Consider the following 20,907-nt stretch of genomic DNA (forward strand, 5'->3'; position numbering starts at 1 on the left):
TCTTTCTTTCTTTCTTTCTTTTCTCTCTCTCTCTCTCTCTTTCTTATTTATTTATCTTTTAGCTCCCACTTATGAGTGAAGACATGCAGTATTTCTCTTTCTGTCCCTGGCTTATTTCACCTAACATAAATTCTCCAAGTTCATCCATGCTACTGCACATGGCAGAATTTCATTCTTTTTCATGGCTGATTAGTATCGCACTGTGTATATACACCACATTTTCCTTATCCAGTCATCCATCAATGCACATTTTGGTTAATTCCTTATCTTCACTATTGTAAATAGAGTTGCTATAAACATGGGAGTGCAAGTATCCCTTTGACATGATAATTTCCATTCCTTTTGGTAGATACCCAGTAGTGGGATTGCTGGATCATATGGTAATTCTATCTGCTGTTGTCTGAGAAACCTTCATACTGTTTTCCATAATGGCTGTACTAATTTACAGTCCCATCAACAGTGTATAAGCATTCTCCTTTCTCCACATCCTTGCCAGCATTTGTTATTCTCTGTCTTTTTGATAATAGCCAGTCTACTAGAATGAGATGCGAATGTGGTTTTGATTTGTGTTTCCCTAATGATTAGTGATGTTGAGCATTTTTTCATATACCTGTTGGCTATTTATGTGTCTTCCTTTCAGAAATGTCTATTCAGCTCCTTTACCCATTTTTTAAATCAGATTATTTGGTTTTTTACTGTTCAGTTGTTAGAATTCCTTGTGTATTCTGGATATTAATCCCTTCTTGAGGGTATAGTTTGCAAATATTTTTTCCCATTCTGTAGGTTATCTTTTCACTTTGTTGATTATTTCCTCTGCTGTGCAGAAGCTTTTTAGTTTGATGTAATCCCATTTGTTTATTTTTCCTTTTGTTGCCTTTGCTTTTGGGGTCTTATTCATAAATTCTTTGCCCAGTGCTACATACTGAAGTGTTTCACCCATGATTTTTTCTAGGAGTTTTATAGTTTCAGGTCTTATGTTTAAGTCTTTAATTCATTTTAAATTGATTTTGTTATATAGCCAGCATCATTTATTGAAGAGGCTGTCCTTTCCCCAATATATGTTCTTGGTGCCTTTGTTCAAGATTAGTTGGCGGTAAGTATGTGGATTGATTTCTGGGTTCTCTATACTGTTCCATTGGCCCATGTGTCTGCTTTTATGCCAGTACCATGCTGTTTTGTTTATTATAGCTTTGTAGTATAATTTGAAGTCAAACGTAGTATAATCTAATACATGTCTTTCTTTTAATTCCACCCTGTACATTATAGTAAAAGTGATATCACAGCTACTATTTATTGAGGGAAAAAAGATAAAACTTGATCATGATTAATTACCTACTGCATATCAATCAATGAAGTAAGCACTTCACAAACATCTCATTTAATCCAATGGAATAGTTATCTTCTTTTTCTAAACCCAGAAAGTGAGGTCCAAAGAGGTTAAATAAATGCCCAATGCCCATTATCTATAAAGTAACAAATTTTATAAAACACTTCTTTGGCAATGATACACTGTAATAAAACCAAGAAACTCCCCACCTCCACCTGCTAAAAGGCCTTCAGACAGGAAGCACCCACTGTCACGGACCCACCATTGCTTCTCTTAGCTGTCTACTATTACTTACCACTCAAGGATGACAAATGTGAAACAGTCCTCTCCAAAAGATCAGAATTCATGAAATACATAGTCTGTCCTCCCTTTTATATCTCTAGTGGTCACTCCTCATTTTGTCCACCATTCTAAAGCCCACAGCCCATTTAATACACTCTGAGGCATGCAATAGGAATACAAAGCAAAACCTTCCCTGGATTATTTATAACATTGAACATTATACTATTTGTATGAAAATATATATGTTATTAAGTTACTTAACAAATATTTATGGAACGCTGTCTGCACATTCACAAAAATGCTCTGTGTGTGTGTGTGTGTGTGCGCGCGCGCGCGCGCATGGGTGTTTGTATGCGTGTATGCCAGTAATCTCCACTGTTTATATGCCTGATTGCCAACTTGACATAGACCTGAGCAAGGGCACCAACCACACGCATATTCAGACTCAACCCCAGTATAGCAAATTCAGGATGAATTCTCTCTCCTTAAAACTGGGGTTCTGAGTTCTCCTCCACCTTCATGACCACTTGCATAATTCATTCATCTACTAAATGCATATTGAGAATGTCCTATGTGCCTGCCAGTCAATGTTACACAAGAAAAAGGAAGTTCAGGTCCTTGCTTCCACACAGATTACACACTCTAGACAGAAAGTAATAGTTATTTGCCTCCTTTTGCATGAGGACGACAGATCAACTGCACATGTTCACTAAGGTGTCTGTTTATTCTCCTGACAGTGACTGTGGATAACTCTCTCAGAAGCCGTTGCTATACTGTTTTTGTAATCAGTAGCCAAACTGTTTTAAACTAGTAACAAGTTCCTACTTTAGTTTTTAATAATTTCTACACCCCCTAGCATGGAGCATGGTTTTACGATGGTTTAAATTCACAATTTCTCAATTAGTGTACTGATTTTAACTACTTTGTTTCTGGTTTATTAGCTGGAAGCCCATACAGACACCTTAATTTAAGTGCACAAACTCAAATGGGTAAGTTCAATTAAAAATTTAGATCACCCCAATGACATACCATGAATCCCAACCCAATGGACCCAATATTCTTCTAAACTCTAATACTGATCAAATCTCTCCTATTCCTTAGTCCAAGTGTTTGCAGCAAAGTCTGCATAAATGCTGCTCTTATTTTCTTGAAATTAGCCATGGCACATTAATTTACATATTCTAATAATGCTTGTGAATAGTTCCCTCTTGATTATAATATACTCATGAGTTCATGAAAATCTATTCATATTTTTTATCAAATACTGTGGTTCAGTTGATATCTTCATGTACAATAATACCTAATTACACAAGTTCTTTTTACTCAATGTATTGTAGAATGAATGTGTGCTTAATGAAAATAGAAGTAGAAATCATTAAATTCTAGCTATGAACAGTAACTAGTTATTTATCTTAGGAGATAACATATATCCTCATACTGACAATTATTATCATGAATTGAAATGTCTCAATTCATTAATGAGACAAATATATACATTACTTTGTAAGGATACATATCTACAGGTAAATTCAGATATAGCAGGAGAAAAAAAAGAGAGCTTAAAATTTTCTCCATATTTCTTTACCTTTAATTGCACTTTCTAAACATTAAAATGAATAGTTAAAATATTGATAAAATAATCAAATCCTTTGTCACATTGTGCTGCATAAGTCTTTTTACATTATCTATATACCTAGTCATCAGCTTTACATTCACAACTTTACTGAGTGTAAATATAAAAGTATTTTATGTGAACTAAGGAATGGCATTGCATTTAAGTATTCACCTGAAAGCTGTGACTTCCTACTTCAATTGAAAAGTAAGTATGGATTAAGAAATTCTTACCACGAAGAGAAATTAAAGTATGACTAACCATGCAAAAAATCACACATATGGTCTCTGACCAGAACTGCCTACAGTCTTCCCATAATCTTCTCTGATGCAAAGAGCAACAGGTTACACTGAAGTCCCCAGGGTGTGCGTCATTGATGGAGTTTGGATGTGTTGTCCCCTCCAAAACTCACGTGGAAATTTGATCCTCAATGTGGCAGTGTTGGAAACTGATTGAGTCATGGGGGTGGATCCCTCACGAATGAATTAATGCTCTCCCTGGGGGTTGGGGGGAGTAATGAGTAAATTCTCACTTGATTAGTTCCTGCAAGAGCTCATTGCTTAAAAAGACCCTGGCACCCTCTCTCTCTCTCTCGATCCGCTGGAGCTGGGACACACTCTTCTCTCCTGTCCGTGGACATCAGAGCTTGAGACTCTTCAGCTTTTGGGTTCCAGAACTTACACCAAGGACACCATCAGCTTCCCTGGTTCTGAGGCCTTTGGACTTGGACTGAGCCACGCTACCAGCATCCAGTTTATAGATGGCCTATCGTGGGACTTTTCTTCATGGCCACGTGAGCTAATTCTCCTAATAAATCCCTCTCATATAATTATAACATATCTTATTGATTCTGTCTCTCTGGAGAACCCTAACTAATACAGTCACAACACATAATTTCAGCTCAGAAGAAGACTTCACCCATATGCTCTCTTGAAGCCCACAGTCAGACCAAAATATAGTAAGATTCTTGAAATCAGTAAGTCAAGTAAATAGAATATTTTTATGACTCTGGGATTTTAAAAGTCTGTAAGACCTACTTCTTCAACAGACTGAGAAATATTACAAATAAAATCATTATCTTTCTTACTAGAAAAAAAAATTTAAGTCTTGCTTTCCTTTCTTCATATTCTGGGAAGAGGTACTCTCCCCACCCCCACCCCCTTTCTCATAAGGAGCTACTTAGTCTTTCCCTTTTACTCATAGGCACTATCATCCAAACTGTCCATAAAAGTATAAAAGTGTATTCTCAGTGACATGATACTTTTTCTCTCAACCTTATGTCATTCATCTATGACAATATACTTTCAACTGGTGAATTAGTGCCTGGGGTTGCCAACATAAATGCAGAGAAAAAGAAGCTGTCGTTCTTTTTAAACGATAGGAGGTCTCTCTCACACATCATTCCTAAACCAGGGTCCTCTCTCAGTCAGCTTTCAGCCCATAGCACTCTATCACTCATGGGCTGCTCAGCACAGTGTATTCATCAAGGCGGGCCAACGCAATTGTTAGCTGGCAGTTTAAATGGGGCCAACTTGTCACAAGAGTGACAGCCTGGGCAATTGTTTGCCCTCTGGGAACAGGTGCAGGTAGGTTCAAATGAAACACATCCAAATACTAAGAGCAAGATTCTTAATCATGTCAATAAAAAGGATGTCCTGGTATCTAGGATTCAGTGGTCAAAATGTGCCTCTTACACTTTTGAAGATGAAATGCTGTCTGGTTTTTTGATAGTGTGCTCCCAAGGAATCTATCATGTCATTATCATTTTTAATACATGCTACTTGCCTGCTGGATGAAATCTCTAATGCCGATACTTATACTAAAAGGCCTGTTTGTGAATAACGCAAGGGCAGGTTATCAAAATAAAGAGATAAAAAGTAAGAGAGCCTAGAGGTGGAGGAAAGAAACAGTAATAAGCAATGAGATTTTATTTCAGAATAATTTCAGTGTTTTAATGTAAGTATCAAGGATGCAAAATAGCCCCTTAAGAGGATAGCTTGATAACATCATTACTGAAATTACAAAAAAAAATTAAATAGCTGGCCAATTTTTGGCTCTTAAATTTCCTCATGTGTGGACTAGCTGTATGTTCTCATAATTTTCATTGCATATCTATTTAAAATACTATACACTGTATATCTATACAATGCTGCTAACTCCATACAATTTTTTCACTAAAAATTTAAATAATAATCATATAGCATAAATGTAACTAAATATCATGGCATTAACCAAAGCACCTTTGTATTCTTGGTGTTAACAATCAAGTAATTGATTAATACGTACAAAATATCCTTCAGGAAATCGGCTCTGTGAGGAACAGCAAAAACAACACATAATCCAGCTTCCATAGTTTAATTAATTTGTGTATTATTAACTTGTATAATTAATTTGAGGGGAAAAATTTAACGCACATGAAACAATGAATCAAAAGTAAAGTACTGAATGATAGGATTTCAAAAAATACAGAGCCCAATGAAGGCTGCTGAAGTCAGACAAAGTCATGGAGGAGCAAGGGATGAGCTGGAACTAAGCCAAAGGCCTGGGACTAGATAGAGAAGTCCATTGGGGGGAGAAAGGTAAATGCATGTAAAATTAAAAACTGTCCCATTTTGGTCTCCTCTTTTTAAAAACAAAATAAGACAAACAAAAAACAGAGGCTAAGGAATAGTGTAAGATGAAGAGCTCAAGATAAATGCTTCTAAAATGTATATTCTTAAGGAAACAAAAATCATCTCATGGGGGTGTTCTTTAATCTTAGGTATGTTCATATTTTCTTATTTTGAAGAAATGTTATTTTTTTCTCCAAAAGGCAGGCTCTGCAGTTGGATAACATTTGTGTTTTGGTTCTACTACTTTCTGGCTGTGTGACTTTGGGAGTTACTTAATCTCACCATTTCCAAGTTTACTTATTTCTAAAATGGAGATAAAAAAGAAAACAGTATCTGCTTTTAAAGGTTGTTTGAGGTAAATGAGATAATTCATGTAAAATTTTTAGCCCAGTGCTTAGCATGTAATAGAGTCTTAATAAACAGTATCTATTGTGTGACCTATTGCAATGTCGATTATAGTATGTAACAGAGTTTGGATACGTTGTCTCCCCAAAGCTCATATAGAAATCTGATCCCCAGTGTGGCAGTGTTGAGAGCTGTTTGGGTCATGGGGGCTGACCCCTCATGAATAGATTAATGCCCTCCCTGGGTGGAGGGAAGGAGGAGTGAGTGTCTTCTTGTTCTACTAGTTCCCACAAGAACTAGTTGTTTAAAAGAGCCTGGCACCTCCCCTCCCTCTCTCTCTCTCTTCTTGCTTCCTCTCACCATGTTGTCTTGTACCTGCTGGCTGCCCTGCTGCTTTCTGCCATGAGTAGAAGCAGCCTGAGTCCCATATCAGATGCAGTTGTCCCAGAATAGTGAGCCAAATACACCTCTTTTCTTCATAAATTACCCAGTTTCAGGTATTCTTTTATAGCAACACAAAAATGTACTAACACAGTATGCTCTTTTAAACACAGGATTTTAATTAGCTATATGCAAGCAATATTCAATGTTAAAGCTTATATATATCACTGTCAGTTATTTAATAATTACAGGTCTAAATACTTAAGAACTTCCCTCCAAGGAAGATCCAAGTACTACCTACATACATCCTTCTCTGTTTGAATATAAAAAATTAATCTGTCTTAGAAAAATTCATTTGATTCCCAGAAATCAAGGTAATTATGTGGCACAAAAATAATCTGCAGATGATTAAATATGCAAAGAGTATACTAAATTCACATGGTATCAACAACCTGATAATTTCTCACCACTACTGAAGAAATAAAAAATTTAGTCCGTTGTGAAACATTCTCCAGGGCAGACCACATGTTAGGACACAAATCAAGTCTCAACTAATTTTAAAAAGTTGAAATCACTTAGCATATCTTTTCAGACCACAATGGATTAAAACTAGAAATCAATAACAAGCGAAACTCTAGAAACTATACAAATACATGGAAAATTAAACAACATGATCCTGAACAACCTATACGTCCAAGAATAAATTAAACAGGAAATCAAAAAATTCCTCGAAACTAACAAAAATAAAGATACATCATACCAAAACCTAGGGTATATTGCAAAAGCAGTACTAATAGGGAATTCTATTGTAATAAATGCTTACATCAAAAGAATAGAAAGATTTCAAATAAACAGCATAATGCTACACCTCAAAAAACTAGAAAACAAGAACAATCCAATCCAAAAGTTAGTGGATGGAAAGAAATAATTATAATCAGAACAGACTAAATAAAACAGAGACCCTCCCAAAATAATACAAAAGACCAATGAAACCAAAAGTTGTTTTTTGGAAAAGATAAACAAAACAGATAAGCCATTAGCTAGACTAACTATAAAAAGATGAGAGAAGATCCATATAACAAAAATCAGAAATGAAAAAAGAGACATTACAACCCAAACCACAGAAATACAAAGAATCATTAGAGACTATTATAAACAACTATACACTAACAAATTTGAAAACCTGGAGGAAATGAATGAACTCGTGGACACATACAAACTACCGAGACTGAACCAAGAAGAAATAGAAAACCTGAACAGACAATAACAAGCAATGAAATTGAAGCAGTAATCAGCAGTCTCCCAACAAAGAAAAGCCCAGGACCAGATGGCTTTACTGCTGAATTCTACAAAACCTTTAAAGAGGAATTAATGCCAATTCTCTTCAAACTATTCCAAAAACTTGAAACAGAGAACATTCTCCCAAACTCATTCTATGAGGCCAGCATCAGCCTGATACCAAAACCAGACAAAGATACAGCAAAAAAAGAAAACTATAGGCCAATATCTTTGATGAACATAGACACAAAAGTCCTCAACAAAATATTAGCAATCAGAATACAGTAACACATTAAAAAATTATACACCACAATAAAGTGAGATTCATCTCAAGGATACAAGGATGTTTCAACACAAAACAAGTCAATAAATATGATACACCACATCAACAAAATCAAGGACAAAAACCATATGATTATCTCAACACACCCAGAAAAAGTTGACAAAATTCAACATCCTTTCATGATAAAGACTCTCAGCAAATTTGGTCTAGAAGGAAACTATCTCAACATAATAAAAGCCATATATGACAAACCCACCACCAATATCATTCAATATCATCCTTAAGAACAAGAAGAACAGAGATGCCCACACTCATCACTCCTATTTAACACAGTATTAGAATTACTAGCCAGAACAATCAGGCAAGAGAAAGAAATAAAGGGTATCCAGATGGGAAAAGATGAAGTCAAACTATTCCTGTTTGCAAATGACATGATCCTATATATAAAAAAAAACCTAAAGATTCTATCAAAAAACCCTTAGAGCTGATAAACGATTTCAGTAAAGTTGCAGGATGCAAAATCTACATACAAAAATCAATAGCATTTTTATACTCCAATAATGAACTAGCAGAAAAAGAAATCAAGAAAGGAAGCCCATTTACAATAGTCACCAAAAAAGTAAAATGCCTAGCAATCAATTTAACCAAGCAGGTGAAAGATTTCTACAATGAGAACTACAAATCACTGTTGAAAGAAATTAAAGAGGAAACAAAAAGATGGAAATATATCCCATGACCTTGGACCGGAAGAATTAATGTTGTGAAAATGTCCATAATACCCAAAGTGATCTACAGATTCAGTGCAATTCCTATCAAAATACCAATGACATTCTTCACAGAAATAGGAAAAGCAATCCCAAAATTCATATGGAACAACAAAAGACTCCAAACAGCCAAAGAAATCCTGAACAAAAATAATAAAGCTGAAGGCATAACACTACCCAACTTCAAATTATATTACAAAGCTATTGTAACCAAAACAGCATGGTACTGGCATAAAAACACACATAGACCAATGGAACAGAACAGAGAACACAGAAATAAACTCAAAAACTTACAACTCACTGATATTTGATAAGGGCAACAGCAGCATACATTGGGGAAAGGAGAGCCTGTTCAATAAGTAGTGCTGGGAAAAATGGACATCCATATGTGCAAGAATGAAACTAAATGTGTATAGAGATATACAAAACCATATATCGAAATCAACTCAAAATGGATTAAAGACTTACCTATAAGAACTGAAACTATAAAAATCCTGAAAGAAAACATAGGAGAAACACTTCAGGAAGAAGGACTGGGCAAAGACTTTATGAATAAAACCCCAAAAGCATGGGCAACAAAATAAAAAATAAATAAATGGAGTTATATCAAACTAAAAAGCTTCCGCACAGCAAAAGAAACAGTTAATAGAGTGAAAAGACAACTTACAGAATGGGAGAAAATATTTGCAAACTATGCATCCGAAAAGGGGTTACTATCCAGAATATACAAGGAACTCAAACAACTTCACAGTAAAGAAAAAAAAAAGTAACCTGATTAACAAATGGGCAAAGTAGCTGAATAGTCATTTCTCAAGGAAGATATACAAATGGCCAAAAGACACATGAAAGAATGTTCAACTTCAGCATCAGAGAAATGTGAATCAAAACCACATTGAGATATCATCTCACCCCAGTTAGACTGGCCATTATCAAAAAAACACAGAGAATAACAGATGCAGGCAAGCATGTGGAGAACAGGGAACCCTTATACACCGTTGGTGTGACTGTAAATCGGTGCAGCCATTATGGGAAAAGGTATGGAGCTTCCTTGATCTACAGATAGAACTGCTTTACAATCCAGCAATCCCATTGCTAGGTGCATGTCCAAAGGAATGGAAGTCATCATGTTGAAGGGATACCTGCACTCCCATGTTTATTGCAGCTCTATTTACAATAGCCAAGAGTTGGAACCAACCTAAACATCCACTGATGGATAACTGGATAAGGAAAATGTGGTATTGTATACACAGTGGAATACTACTCCGCCATAAAAAAAGAATGAAATTCTGCCATTTGCAGCAACATGGATGAAGTTGGAGAAAATTATGTTATGTGAAATAAACCAGGGACAGAAAGAGAAATAACATGTGTCCTCACTGATAAGTTGGAGCTAAAAAGTAAACAAATAAATGAAAAGAAAGAAAGAAAGATAACAATCATCACAATAATACATTGAACTTTAAAAAGGACTGAACAGAACTGAGGTTGCCAGAATTGGGAAAGGGAGGCCGGGTAAGGGAGGAATTGGTAAATAGCCATGAAAAATGATTACTTTGTATAATGTTGAATATACTAATTATCCTGGTTTGAGCATAACATGTTGCACACAGGTAATGACACTGTACTCTGTACCCCACAGATATGTACAAGCAACTACATTTCAACTTTTAAAAATGTACCTTTTAACCATTCCTTGGAAAGTAAATAGGAAATATCATTGCTCATATTCCTATTTTAATTGCTCATGTAATTACTTACTTTACTCTTATATTGTCATAATATATTTCTTGAATTCAAGATTTTGAGATTTTATAAAGAAAATAATGTTTTCAAAGATGAAAAGAATGGGGAAAGTGGCCAGCAACTTAAAAAGTCATCAAAATGTGACATCATTCTCTAATCAGAAGAAAATTGCAAATACATACACATACTTAGATATAAGAGAAGTTTATTGTTATCATTGTGAATGCTCCAGGGAGATCTTTAAGAACCACAGAGCCTTGACCAAATGCTCTTATAGGATAAGGTAGAAAATGAGTTTCTTCTTTCACTGGACAGAATTTAGGTGAATTAAGGTCTTTAAAAAGGTCTTAAAAATTTAAGGTATGCCTCAGAGGATGAGGGTTTCTTTTTCACCTGAAAAACTTTGTATTTTCCATGTGAACATTTGGTCATTTTAGGCTTGAAGATTATGAGGAAGCTACTAGGATTAGTAGCTTCATTAGTACTTTCCATAAAAGTAATATGCCAGCATCCTGTGTTCAAGGTAACTTTACAAAAAAAGAAAAAAGTAAATAAGTAAATAGTAAATGAATGAATGAATGAATGAATGAATGAATGAATAAATAAATAAATAAATAAATAAATAAATAAATAAATAAATAAATAAATAAATAAATAAAACCCAAGGCATAAATCTTTACATTTGCCTTTAATGGAGTACAAGCAAAAGCTACTTTCCATTTTTCCAAAGCCACAGAATAGGGTATGTGTATGTGTGTGTGGAGCGGGTGGGTATAGTTAGGGGTTAATAAAAATAGTAACCTTCTAAGTAAACAGAAAATGGGTCGCTGCAAGCTTTGTGTAACACCCTACTGAAAAATCCCAGAAAACTAAGGAAAGAGAAAGGACTAAAGAATGACTCTACAATTTGGGTATCTAGGGAAGGTTGACTGACCAGCATTCTCTGGTTAGGGAACCATGCTCTAAACATTACCTTAAAAGGGGATTATCTCATTAAATATAAAGGAAAAAAAGAAGTAGGCACACTCACTGAACAGCCAATGTCATATGATAAGCTAAACAACTCGCCTTGTTTATCATCTTCCAATTCACTCTCAGAGCATCTGTCATCCTCATCTTTCACGTTGTCATCAGCATCTGTTGCCTTCTGGGACAAGGTTTCACTGTCCTTTTCAGGGTCTAAATGATCTGTTTCATCATCTGAGGGTGACTTTGATATTCCATTCATTTTATCATCAGCCTTTCCTTTTTCATTAGCTTTTTCATCTTGTTTCTCCTCAACTACTTCAAAATCTTCTTCATATTCTGAAAAAAAGAAAATCTCCACTATAAGAATGAAAACAGAATCCTGACACTTAACCCATTTCACTTTAATGGGATCTTTGACTCCATTATCCTCTCTTCTCTGGGCCTTTCTTTGCTTCCTTTTTCACACAATTAGTGAACATGGAAAACTAACAGCAAATGAACAAAGATTGCAATCAGTTACATATACAAGAGCACAAAAGAAATGAAGCTCCAAATGACAGGGCTGAAGCCTAATAAAAGTTCATTTGCAAATGGACATCATCATCTACAATGACCAAAATGGAAAGAGAAGAATTTGATATAAAACAATAAATTAGAAATAAATTAAAAATGAAGAGAACAGGATTATAATAATGAGACTTAATTTGGAGACCCAGTGAGGTCATATTTCATAGGAAGAATGTTCAAAATATTTGGATATCAAGTTAATGAATAGTGAAGTGGAAAAATTCAATTAATCAAGTCCAAAGACCCTGAGAAGTGATATCGTGAATAGCACATTCTTTGAGAACCAAATGGACATCAAGAAAAGACATTATGAAGGATTCTATACCTAGGCCAGAACTGAAATCATATACACTATTCATTCCTACAATAAAAGAAATAATCACAATCTGAGGATAAAAATTCTTACAAAATAGAATATTACTCTCACAGTCACATATTTTCTTCATTCTCTACAGAGATACAATAAATCTGTAGCAGGAAAAGGAAATTGTCACATCATATAAACTCCAGCTGTCCCCCGTAATTATAATTTTTCACCTTTCATATTTAATTGTTCCCCTTTTTCCTTCTCCAAAATCTAAAAATCTTGAAGTGACAACATGCCAAGGATAGAGAGCAAAAGAACCTCATGCAGAACCAATTAAGCAAATGAACAATTATCTTTAAAATAAAAATTATGGGGAAAATAAAGGTTTTCCAATGTGTGTGTTTTAGTTATTAGATATTCTGGCTTCTCCTCCAGTGGTGGGGGCCTTTTGTATAATTTATTTGAGAGCTGTCCACCCTGCTGCAATGAAAAAAACTTAATTTAGAAATGTATGCCCCATGCATATGAAGAAAGCTCTGTTAATTCAGAGAACAAACGAGGGAGATGTAAGAAGAAAAGAGAAATTAAAAACTGTAATGAAGAAAGGCAAACAGAGAATTAATCACAAAAATATTTTCATGAAAGAGATTTAGAACATTAAAACAAGAAATGTGAATATCAGTAAAATAAAATTTTAAAATAAGCAAGAAGATGAAGAATTTGGTTTATATTGCATGACACAAACAGTGAATACTAGTATAAACAAATATTTTGATCCAAGTATTTCTGGCCAAGTTATACGATAGGCCATCACTTGGCCCAGTTAATTGTCAAACAATAAACTTCCACTGAGAACATTCTCTGTGGAAGAGGATAAAATTGCAAGATAAAAGACATTACAATAAGACAACCCTACCATCAAGGAATCACCTATTTTTATTGAGGATATCAGATATAGGTACACAAGAGACTCATTTTACAGTAGTTTTTATACATGGCCCTCTGTAATGTTAGTTTCAACACCGCTGGGCCCAACTGCTATGAATTCTCATAGTGGACTCATGATTAATTATATGAAGAAATGTCAAGTAAGTGAAATGGAATCAAAGGAGGATAAGGAGTCCTTTTAGAGAATCATGGAAAACTTCTTAAGAGGAGAAGCCAAGGTTAGCAGAAAAATACACACACGTATCATTTTAGGCCCAGAGAGAACATGAGTGGAGCACTTCAGTTCCATCCACAGTGCTACAGAGCAGTGAAAGGTGAGGGTTTTGGAATCAGGCAGAAATGCTCAAGGCCCAGTTAAAACACCTACTTTGTGGCCTTGGAAAACTTGTTTAACATCTTTATGCTTTACTTTTTCTTTATTCATAACATAAGTAGTACAAAGCTGCGGTGAGTATTAAAAGTAATACTCCCTAGAACATGCTTAGCACAGTGCCATGATTGGCAGGTACATAATAAACATGAGGGATTAGTAGTAACAGTGGTTGTGTTGGGTTGTAGAGGGAGTCGGTCATAAAACAGGAGAAATCACACTGTAATGGAGGCACCTGATTAAAATCAGAGCAATGCAAGTGTCCATAATTAGAACACAATTACAGTTACATTGAATCACAACATAAAACTGAAGGAATCACATGAACAGTCCCTGCATCCTATTTTGTAGCAGCTTCTCTGTTTTCTCTCAAAATATGAAATTCAAGGCTACCCTGGCTTTGTTCTACCCCTGCTATCATCATGTCTAAACATTAGCCTTCTGCTAACCACAGCCTTCCTTTAGCATTACAGCTCAAAGCACACCACTTTCCTGTCATCTACTCATGTTTTCAGTATGAATGAACTACTGGTGGGCTTTCCAGAATCCTTTTCATCATCTCTTCTGTTTCCCCCATCCCATTTTCCTTCTTCTAGAGAATGTAATGAGTTTGTTGTCTCCCATCCCCACTAATGAGGATGTGAGTCAACACCAGGTCAACAGCAATTCAGCCACAACCCTCCTCACTGACCTTGACTTGAGCTTCTTGCTGCCCCTACATCAGCAGCTGTTCTGCAGGGAGCTAAAATCCTTGCCGCCGCCGCCGCCACCGCTGCTGCTGCTTTTATTTATTTATTTTAATGGAAATGAACATTTAAAGTCCACTAAATAGCCAACACAGAAGAAAGACCTCAGGAAAAACTGTATCATAGGTATAAAGTATGTCACTCACAGTTCTAACCATGTTTGGTTTAAGAAAAAAAATAATAAAGAAAATGAAAAGCTTCTGTTGAACATGGCTTTAATAAATCTCCATGTCTTAAAACGTAAAACGTATAAAAACACATCCAATTTCTTTATCTTTGTGTGATTGCAGTTGCTACAGATATTTTTAAAGTCTCAGTCCAAGATACGAATAAAGACTAGAAGGGATCATGAAGAGAGGTAACTGGGTAAAAGTGTTGTGAGTTAATTTTTTTTTTAAATAGGTACATTATTTCAGCAATGAGCAAACATAGAGTCCAGTGCTATAACATCTCTGTAACTTGTCTCTTGGATTTCTAAATCCCTTGGGCAGCAACAAGATGAGGTGAAGAAAAATATATCTAGCAGTTACCCCTTCCTGATGCCAGCCCTTCCACAGGTCGCTCCAACCCCTGGCTGTAGTTCCCTTAATCCAGGCTTTGTCTTCTGGGTATAAGAGGGACACTCAGGCAGCTCCCCCTTTTTAATTGTTTGGACACATCACCCACAACCACATAGTGTCTAGGATGGCTTGTACAGAACAGAAGTTTGTACAGTGTTTGAAAGTCTGAGCTTTGGAGTTACACACACTTAGGTATACATCCTTGTTCCCCTACTTTCTCTCTGTATGTCTGAGCCTCGGTTTCCCAGCCTATAAAATGGAAGGAGTAATAGCATCTACCACATCATACGTTGAGGAGAAAAAGGGATAATAAATGGAAAGTGCGTGGCCCAGTGCTCAGTGCCTCACACTTTTATGACTGTTGTTATTACTACTTTAGGTTTTCTTTATGTATGTGTGTATGTATATATGAATGTGCGTGTATATACATGGAGAGAGAAAGAGAGGAGAGGAGAGAGAAGAGAGAAGAAGAAAGCTAAATAGGCAGATGGATAAGCTCCAGAACCTCAAGCCTAGGTGAACCACATTTAGTGAAGGAATGTTCTATTACCATGTATTCATACAGGTTGTACCTACCTGATGCCAAAGCAATTCATCAGTTTCCCCAAAGCAAATATATTCAAAAACCAAAATATAGGCAAAATTCTATTTTATCAAAGTGGTCACTGCAGAAGTCAATAGAACCTCTGGCTCACACCGACATAAACACCCTTTCCCCTCCCTAGTCCTTGAAACAAGCACCTTCAACCCTTCTGGGGTTACATCTATCCTCCTCCAAGGCAGGTGACTCCACACTGAACAGCAGAGGAAGGTGGTCAGGGGTTCCCCCCATGTAACAAAGCTGCCTAAAGACCACAACCAAGTAACATCATATAATGGATATTTCTGCAAATTTTGATAATCACATTTTTAAAAGTTAAAACAACAGCAGCAACAACAAAAGAATCTTGTGCTATTACCATATTTAAAAGCATGTTCCTGGTCATCTTCCCAAACATCTTGTCCTGGTTTTCCTTTACATTCCATTTCTTCCACAGCAGTTCTCACTTCTCTGACCCTTGTTTTTATTTCTTTAGCTGAAAAAATGGCTGAGACTCTGTTCTCCTTGGTCTCATTTCTTCTTGGTATCAAGTGCTTTCTATCATTCCTCAGTTTTCCCTCACCTTTCTTCACTTCCTCTCTCTTCTCAGTGCTCTTTTCTTTCCTAGGTTTTGGTGAAGATGTTCTTTTGTCGAGGCCCATCGCAATAATGCATCTATGAAAAATATTAACATAAAGTATTTATTAATCCTTATATGTATTACAGTGAAACCTCAAAGCTTTTTAAATCACTTATGTCTTATTCTAGAAAGAAATGATATGAGAAATATATTTATTATAGTACACATAGGTTAACTTAAACTATTTTCTTTTTATTGACACTAAAATCTTATCAATGAAAACAACAGATTCTTAATAATTTTACCCCCAAAAATGAACAATAAAACTAAGCAACTCATCAACCATGAACAATAGTGTCGAACTAAGATTTGTGCTTTAAAGCATATTTCTGGCCTTATAACAAAGTCAGACATAGATATAGATATATAGAGAGATATTAATATAAATTTTATATATATATATAATTCAATTCCTTAAATGAGAATTATGTGATAAAAGAACATTCGGGTTTATAAACACAGGGAGATAAAAATAACAAGAAAGATGCCATTCAGTCCTTGATAATTTATTATTCCAACAACATAACAACAAAAGACTTACATACAAAGTTGACCCTAAATAAATATGATTCATTTTTTTAAGAAACATATGTAGTAAAATGTTGTTGCACCCTTTAACAACTCGGGTGTCTGCACACTTATTTTAATAGAATTACCATTATTGCTTTTAGAACGGCCTTTTGAAGCTTGTACTACAATCTTATGGTGATTTTGTTGGCAAGATGCTTTTGTCCCTTGGAAATGGCAATAACTTGTAGAGATCATAAAGTCATTCCAACTCAAATCTATTGAACCACACAGATTATTTCGACATATTACAACATTAAAAAATATTTTTAAATCAATTGTAACAAAATTAATATGAATAAATTGTCTTCTCTAGCTTTTTTCTCTCTCAAGTTAATATCAACATAAGAATTCCAATATTTATAATATACATATTAATAAAAATGATAATTATGATAATGATAAGATTATTAAGCACCCCCTCTGTGCCAAGCTTTTTGCTGGGTACTCTATATACATTATCTTAAGGGATTCATTATGCCACAGACCAATAAATCAAGAACTATCACCACCACTTTACAAATGAGAAAACTAGGGCTTAAAAGGTTCTGTGACTTGCCCAAGGTTATCCAGCAGGTTAGTGATAGAGCTTGATTCCAGCTCGAGACTGCGAGACTCCATCCCCTCACAGTGAAGCACTAGATTGTTCTGTTACAGGTGTACACCTCTGAGATGACTAGTCACACAAATGTTACTTTGCTGGGCTTACCACCAGAGAAAGTACTCAAACTCTCACACCAGAAACTAATACAATCTAGAGAAGTTTCCACCAAGGTCTAGTGACAATTCATGACCTGAAAAAGTTACCTGACAACTCTCAGTCTCCATATTCCTCTTTCTCTACAACTATGCACAGCCCTTCTCTTGGTGCCACACAACTACCAGGGAACTGAGTCACTGACAGTGCATAGGTGAAAGGGCCTCTGAGTGCAGTCCAGACTTGTCAGCCTGGGAAGAATAGGACTAATATGTAAAATCTGCAAATTACCTCCACCTGAATCAAATCCAATGACAATTTTTTAAACCGAAGATTTCTCTGAATTTCAGCCATCTCCAGTCTAGAAACAGCATAGGAATTGATCTTAATAAATTCTCCCAACAAGCAAATATGAGAACTGAGTTATATCACATAACTTTTCAATATCTCCCCATAAAATAAAGCTAAAAGGATTTGCACTCAAAGTAACTATCAGGCAATAAAACATGAGATGATGAGAATATATTTACCTCACCCATATTAAGCATGATAAATATTTCTTGACTGTAGTGATGGTGTGCTTAACACATTTGTTTCCTTGGCATAAAGGTGTCATAAATCTTCACACAGTATGATTATGAGCATTGCCTTCTGTTCAAGCTGTTCTTCCCTTATCAATGGCAACACCAAATCCATTGATTTGGAGCCTTTGATATGCTGTTACTTTTGGTTTATGTTGTGACCGTGTAAAAGCTTTAATGCCTCCCAACTGCATGCACAGGCTCTTTATTGCCCATCTGCTGAAGGGAATTGGACAAACTAAGAGAGTAACATCTGTGCTCTCCTCACAGACTACCTATTTGACTTCTGAGTAAAATGTGAGGTGTTGATTCTGATTACTAAAGCTTGAAGCGGTCTGCATTCCACTCAGTTAGGCAGTCCTTTTTCCCATATTTCACTCTCACAATTAAAAATAACTGCTGTGCCTCTTTAAACAGTTCCCATGATTGAGGGATGAATACGATTATGGAATCTTCATACTCTGGAAGTGCCTTTTTTTTTTCCTCATCATAAAAGTTCCAGGGACAAGTATTATTTAAATGAATTGAAAATAATTTTATTTGGAACAAATTGGAGGAATTAATGTATTCCTTAAAATAACTAAAAGCATTCTTATGGGTATGACAAAAGAAAAAAGGTTATACAATATAATAAATTATATTGGTCTCCTCAGGGGTAGTTCTCAACTCTCACTGGAATTCTGCTGTCTTAGTGGCTCTGGAATAACCAGAATAGTCTCAAATGGGGCAAGGACCAAACAAGCAAGGCACTAGCATTCACCATCTACCCCTGCCACATTGAAACCAGCCTGACTCAACTTTCACCCGATCTGCAATAGGGAGACATCAAATGATCCTATACTGTTCTACTTTGGGCATTCAGATTTCATTGGAAGAGATCATTACAAAGCTAACAAAAAATGGAAAACCACTTGCCTGTAAGAACTGTGCATTTTAGTTAAGGATAATAGGTTTTATTCTTTATATTACAACAATTTTGCTATTATTATTTGAAAAGGTTGAAGAAAGAAGCTAGAGGGGACCAAGTGTTGAAATCATAGAAAGAATTGTATAGAGGCTAGTAGATGTTGAATAGAAAAATAGATGTCATCAGTCACATTTTGGTACTGATTATTAAAACTCCATAGAAAGTTCTCAGGGTTAAAAACTTACAGCTTAGATTTATATAGCAACTCCCAAAGAATGCAATGTGTTTGCACATGGATTATTATATATAAGTTCATTAGCTTCCCTGGAGTTAAATAGAAGTGCTTTAAATGACTTGCCCACAAATAAGGAGATAGCATATTTGAGTTGGAACTGGAAGGCAATTCAGGTGGGCCCTAAGTACAGAGGAGCCTTGGTACTATACTGCCCTAGGCCATTCAGTCTCCTACTCCCTGGATGATTCTTTCACACCTCTCCTCTCTCCTAATACCTCCAATCTCTCCTCCCTCAACCTTAACCTTAACCTCAGCTGAAAGATTGATTTCTTGTATGAGAAAATTGAAACAATCAGCAGTGAACTTCCAGTTGATTCCAGCACATCCACCATCTTACCTTTCTTTCTACCCTATCTGCGATTCTTCCTCCTGTTATAGAAGATTGTTTCTCCTCTCCTTAAGGTTTACAACACCACTTGAGCCTGAGATCCTATCTTCTCTAGTTTACTCTAGCACTTCACTCCAGCAATTTCCCCTTTATGTCACGCTTCATCAATTTTTTTTTCTTCTCTAGGGTATCAGTCCTGTTTATTAGCATATAAACATTATATTTCCCATCTTAAAAAATAAAAAGCTCCTTCGACCCTATGTTCTTCCTCCTAGCTACCACCTGATTACTATTACGTACAACAAAACTTTTTTAAAAAGTTGTCTATAGTCTCTGTCCTTAGTTTTTTTCCAATAATCTCTTAAATACACTCTGAACAAGCTTACATTCTTACAGATCCACTATAATAACTTGTGCCAGGATCACCAATAACCAATAGACTACCAAATCAATGTTCAATCCTCAGTCTTCATTTTGCTTAACCTATCCGCACATTCAACCTAATTAATCATGCCCTTACTCTTCAAACATTTTGTTCATTGTCCAGATATCACTGTCTCTGGGTTCTCTCTGTAATCACTGGCTTTTCTTCTGAGACTGGTTCCTCCTATTTCCCTCACCTCTGAAATGAAATGACATGGAACTCATTACTTAGACATCTTCTCTATCTGCATTAAATTCTTTTTTCATTTTTTTTAATTGACAGATAACATTGTATGTTTTTATAATAACAGCATGATGTTCTTACATACATATACACTGCAGAATGCTTAAATTTAGCTAATTAGCAAATGCATTGCCTCACATTGTTTATTTTTGTGCTGTGGGCACATAACATCACTCTCTTCACATTATTCAAGAAGACAAGAAGTCATCATTAACTATAGTCACCTTGCTATACAACAGATCTTTTGAAATTTATTTTTTGTAACTAACTGTAATGACTACCCTTTGATCAATGTCTCCCCTATTCCCCTTCCCCCAACGCCCTAAGCCTCTGGTAATCATCATTCTGCCCTCTATTTCTATGAGATCAACTCTTTTACATTCCACATGAATGAGATCATGCGGCATTTGGATTTCTTAAGCAATTCCATCCCATTTTATGACTTTAAATGCCATCTATACGCAAACCATTCTCACGTGTATGTCCCCAGCCTGGACCTCTCACCAACCCCAGATTCATATATCCAACTGCCCACTCAGCATCGCTATTTG

General features: G+C 35.7%; 1 protein-coding gene across 1 annotated transcript in view; it reads right to left on the minus strand.

Annotated features, from left to right (window-relative positions):
* Nucleotides 1-20,907, minus strand: part of ERICH3 (glutamate rich 3) — a 111,993-nt gene that overhangs the window by 21,765 nt on the left and 69,321 nt on the right. The window contains 2 exon segments of the mRNA XM_063105774.1: nt 11,696-11,932; nt 16,054-16,349. Coding sequence (XP_062961844.1) covers nt 11,696-11,932; nt 16,054-16,349 — 533 coding nt within the window.

The sequence above is a fragment of the Cynocephalus volans genome, chromosome 8 (genome assembly GCF_027409185.1).
Source record: "Cynocephalus volans isolate mCynVol1 chromosome 8, mCynVol1.pri, whole genome shotgun sequence".
NCBI lineage: Eukaryota > Metazoa > Chordata > Mammalia > Dermoptera > Cynocephalidae > Cynocephalus > Cynocephalus volans.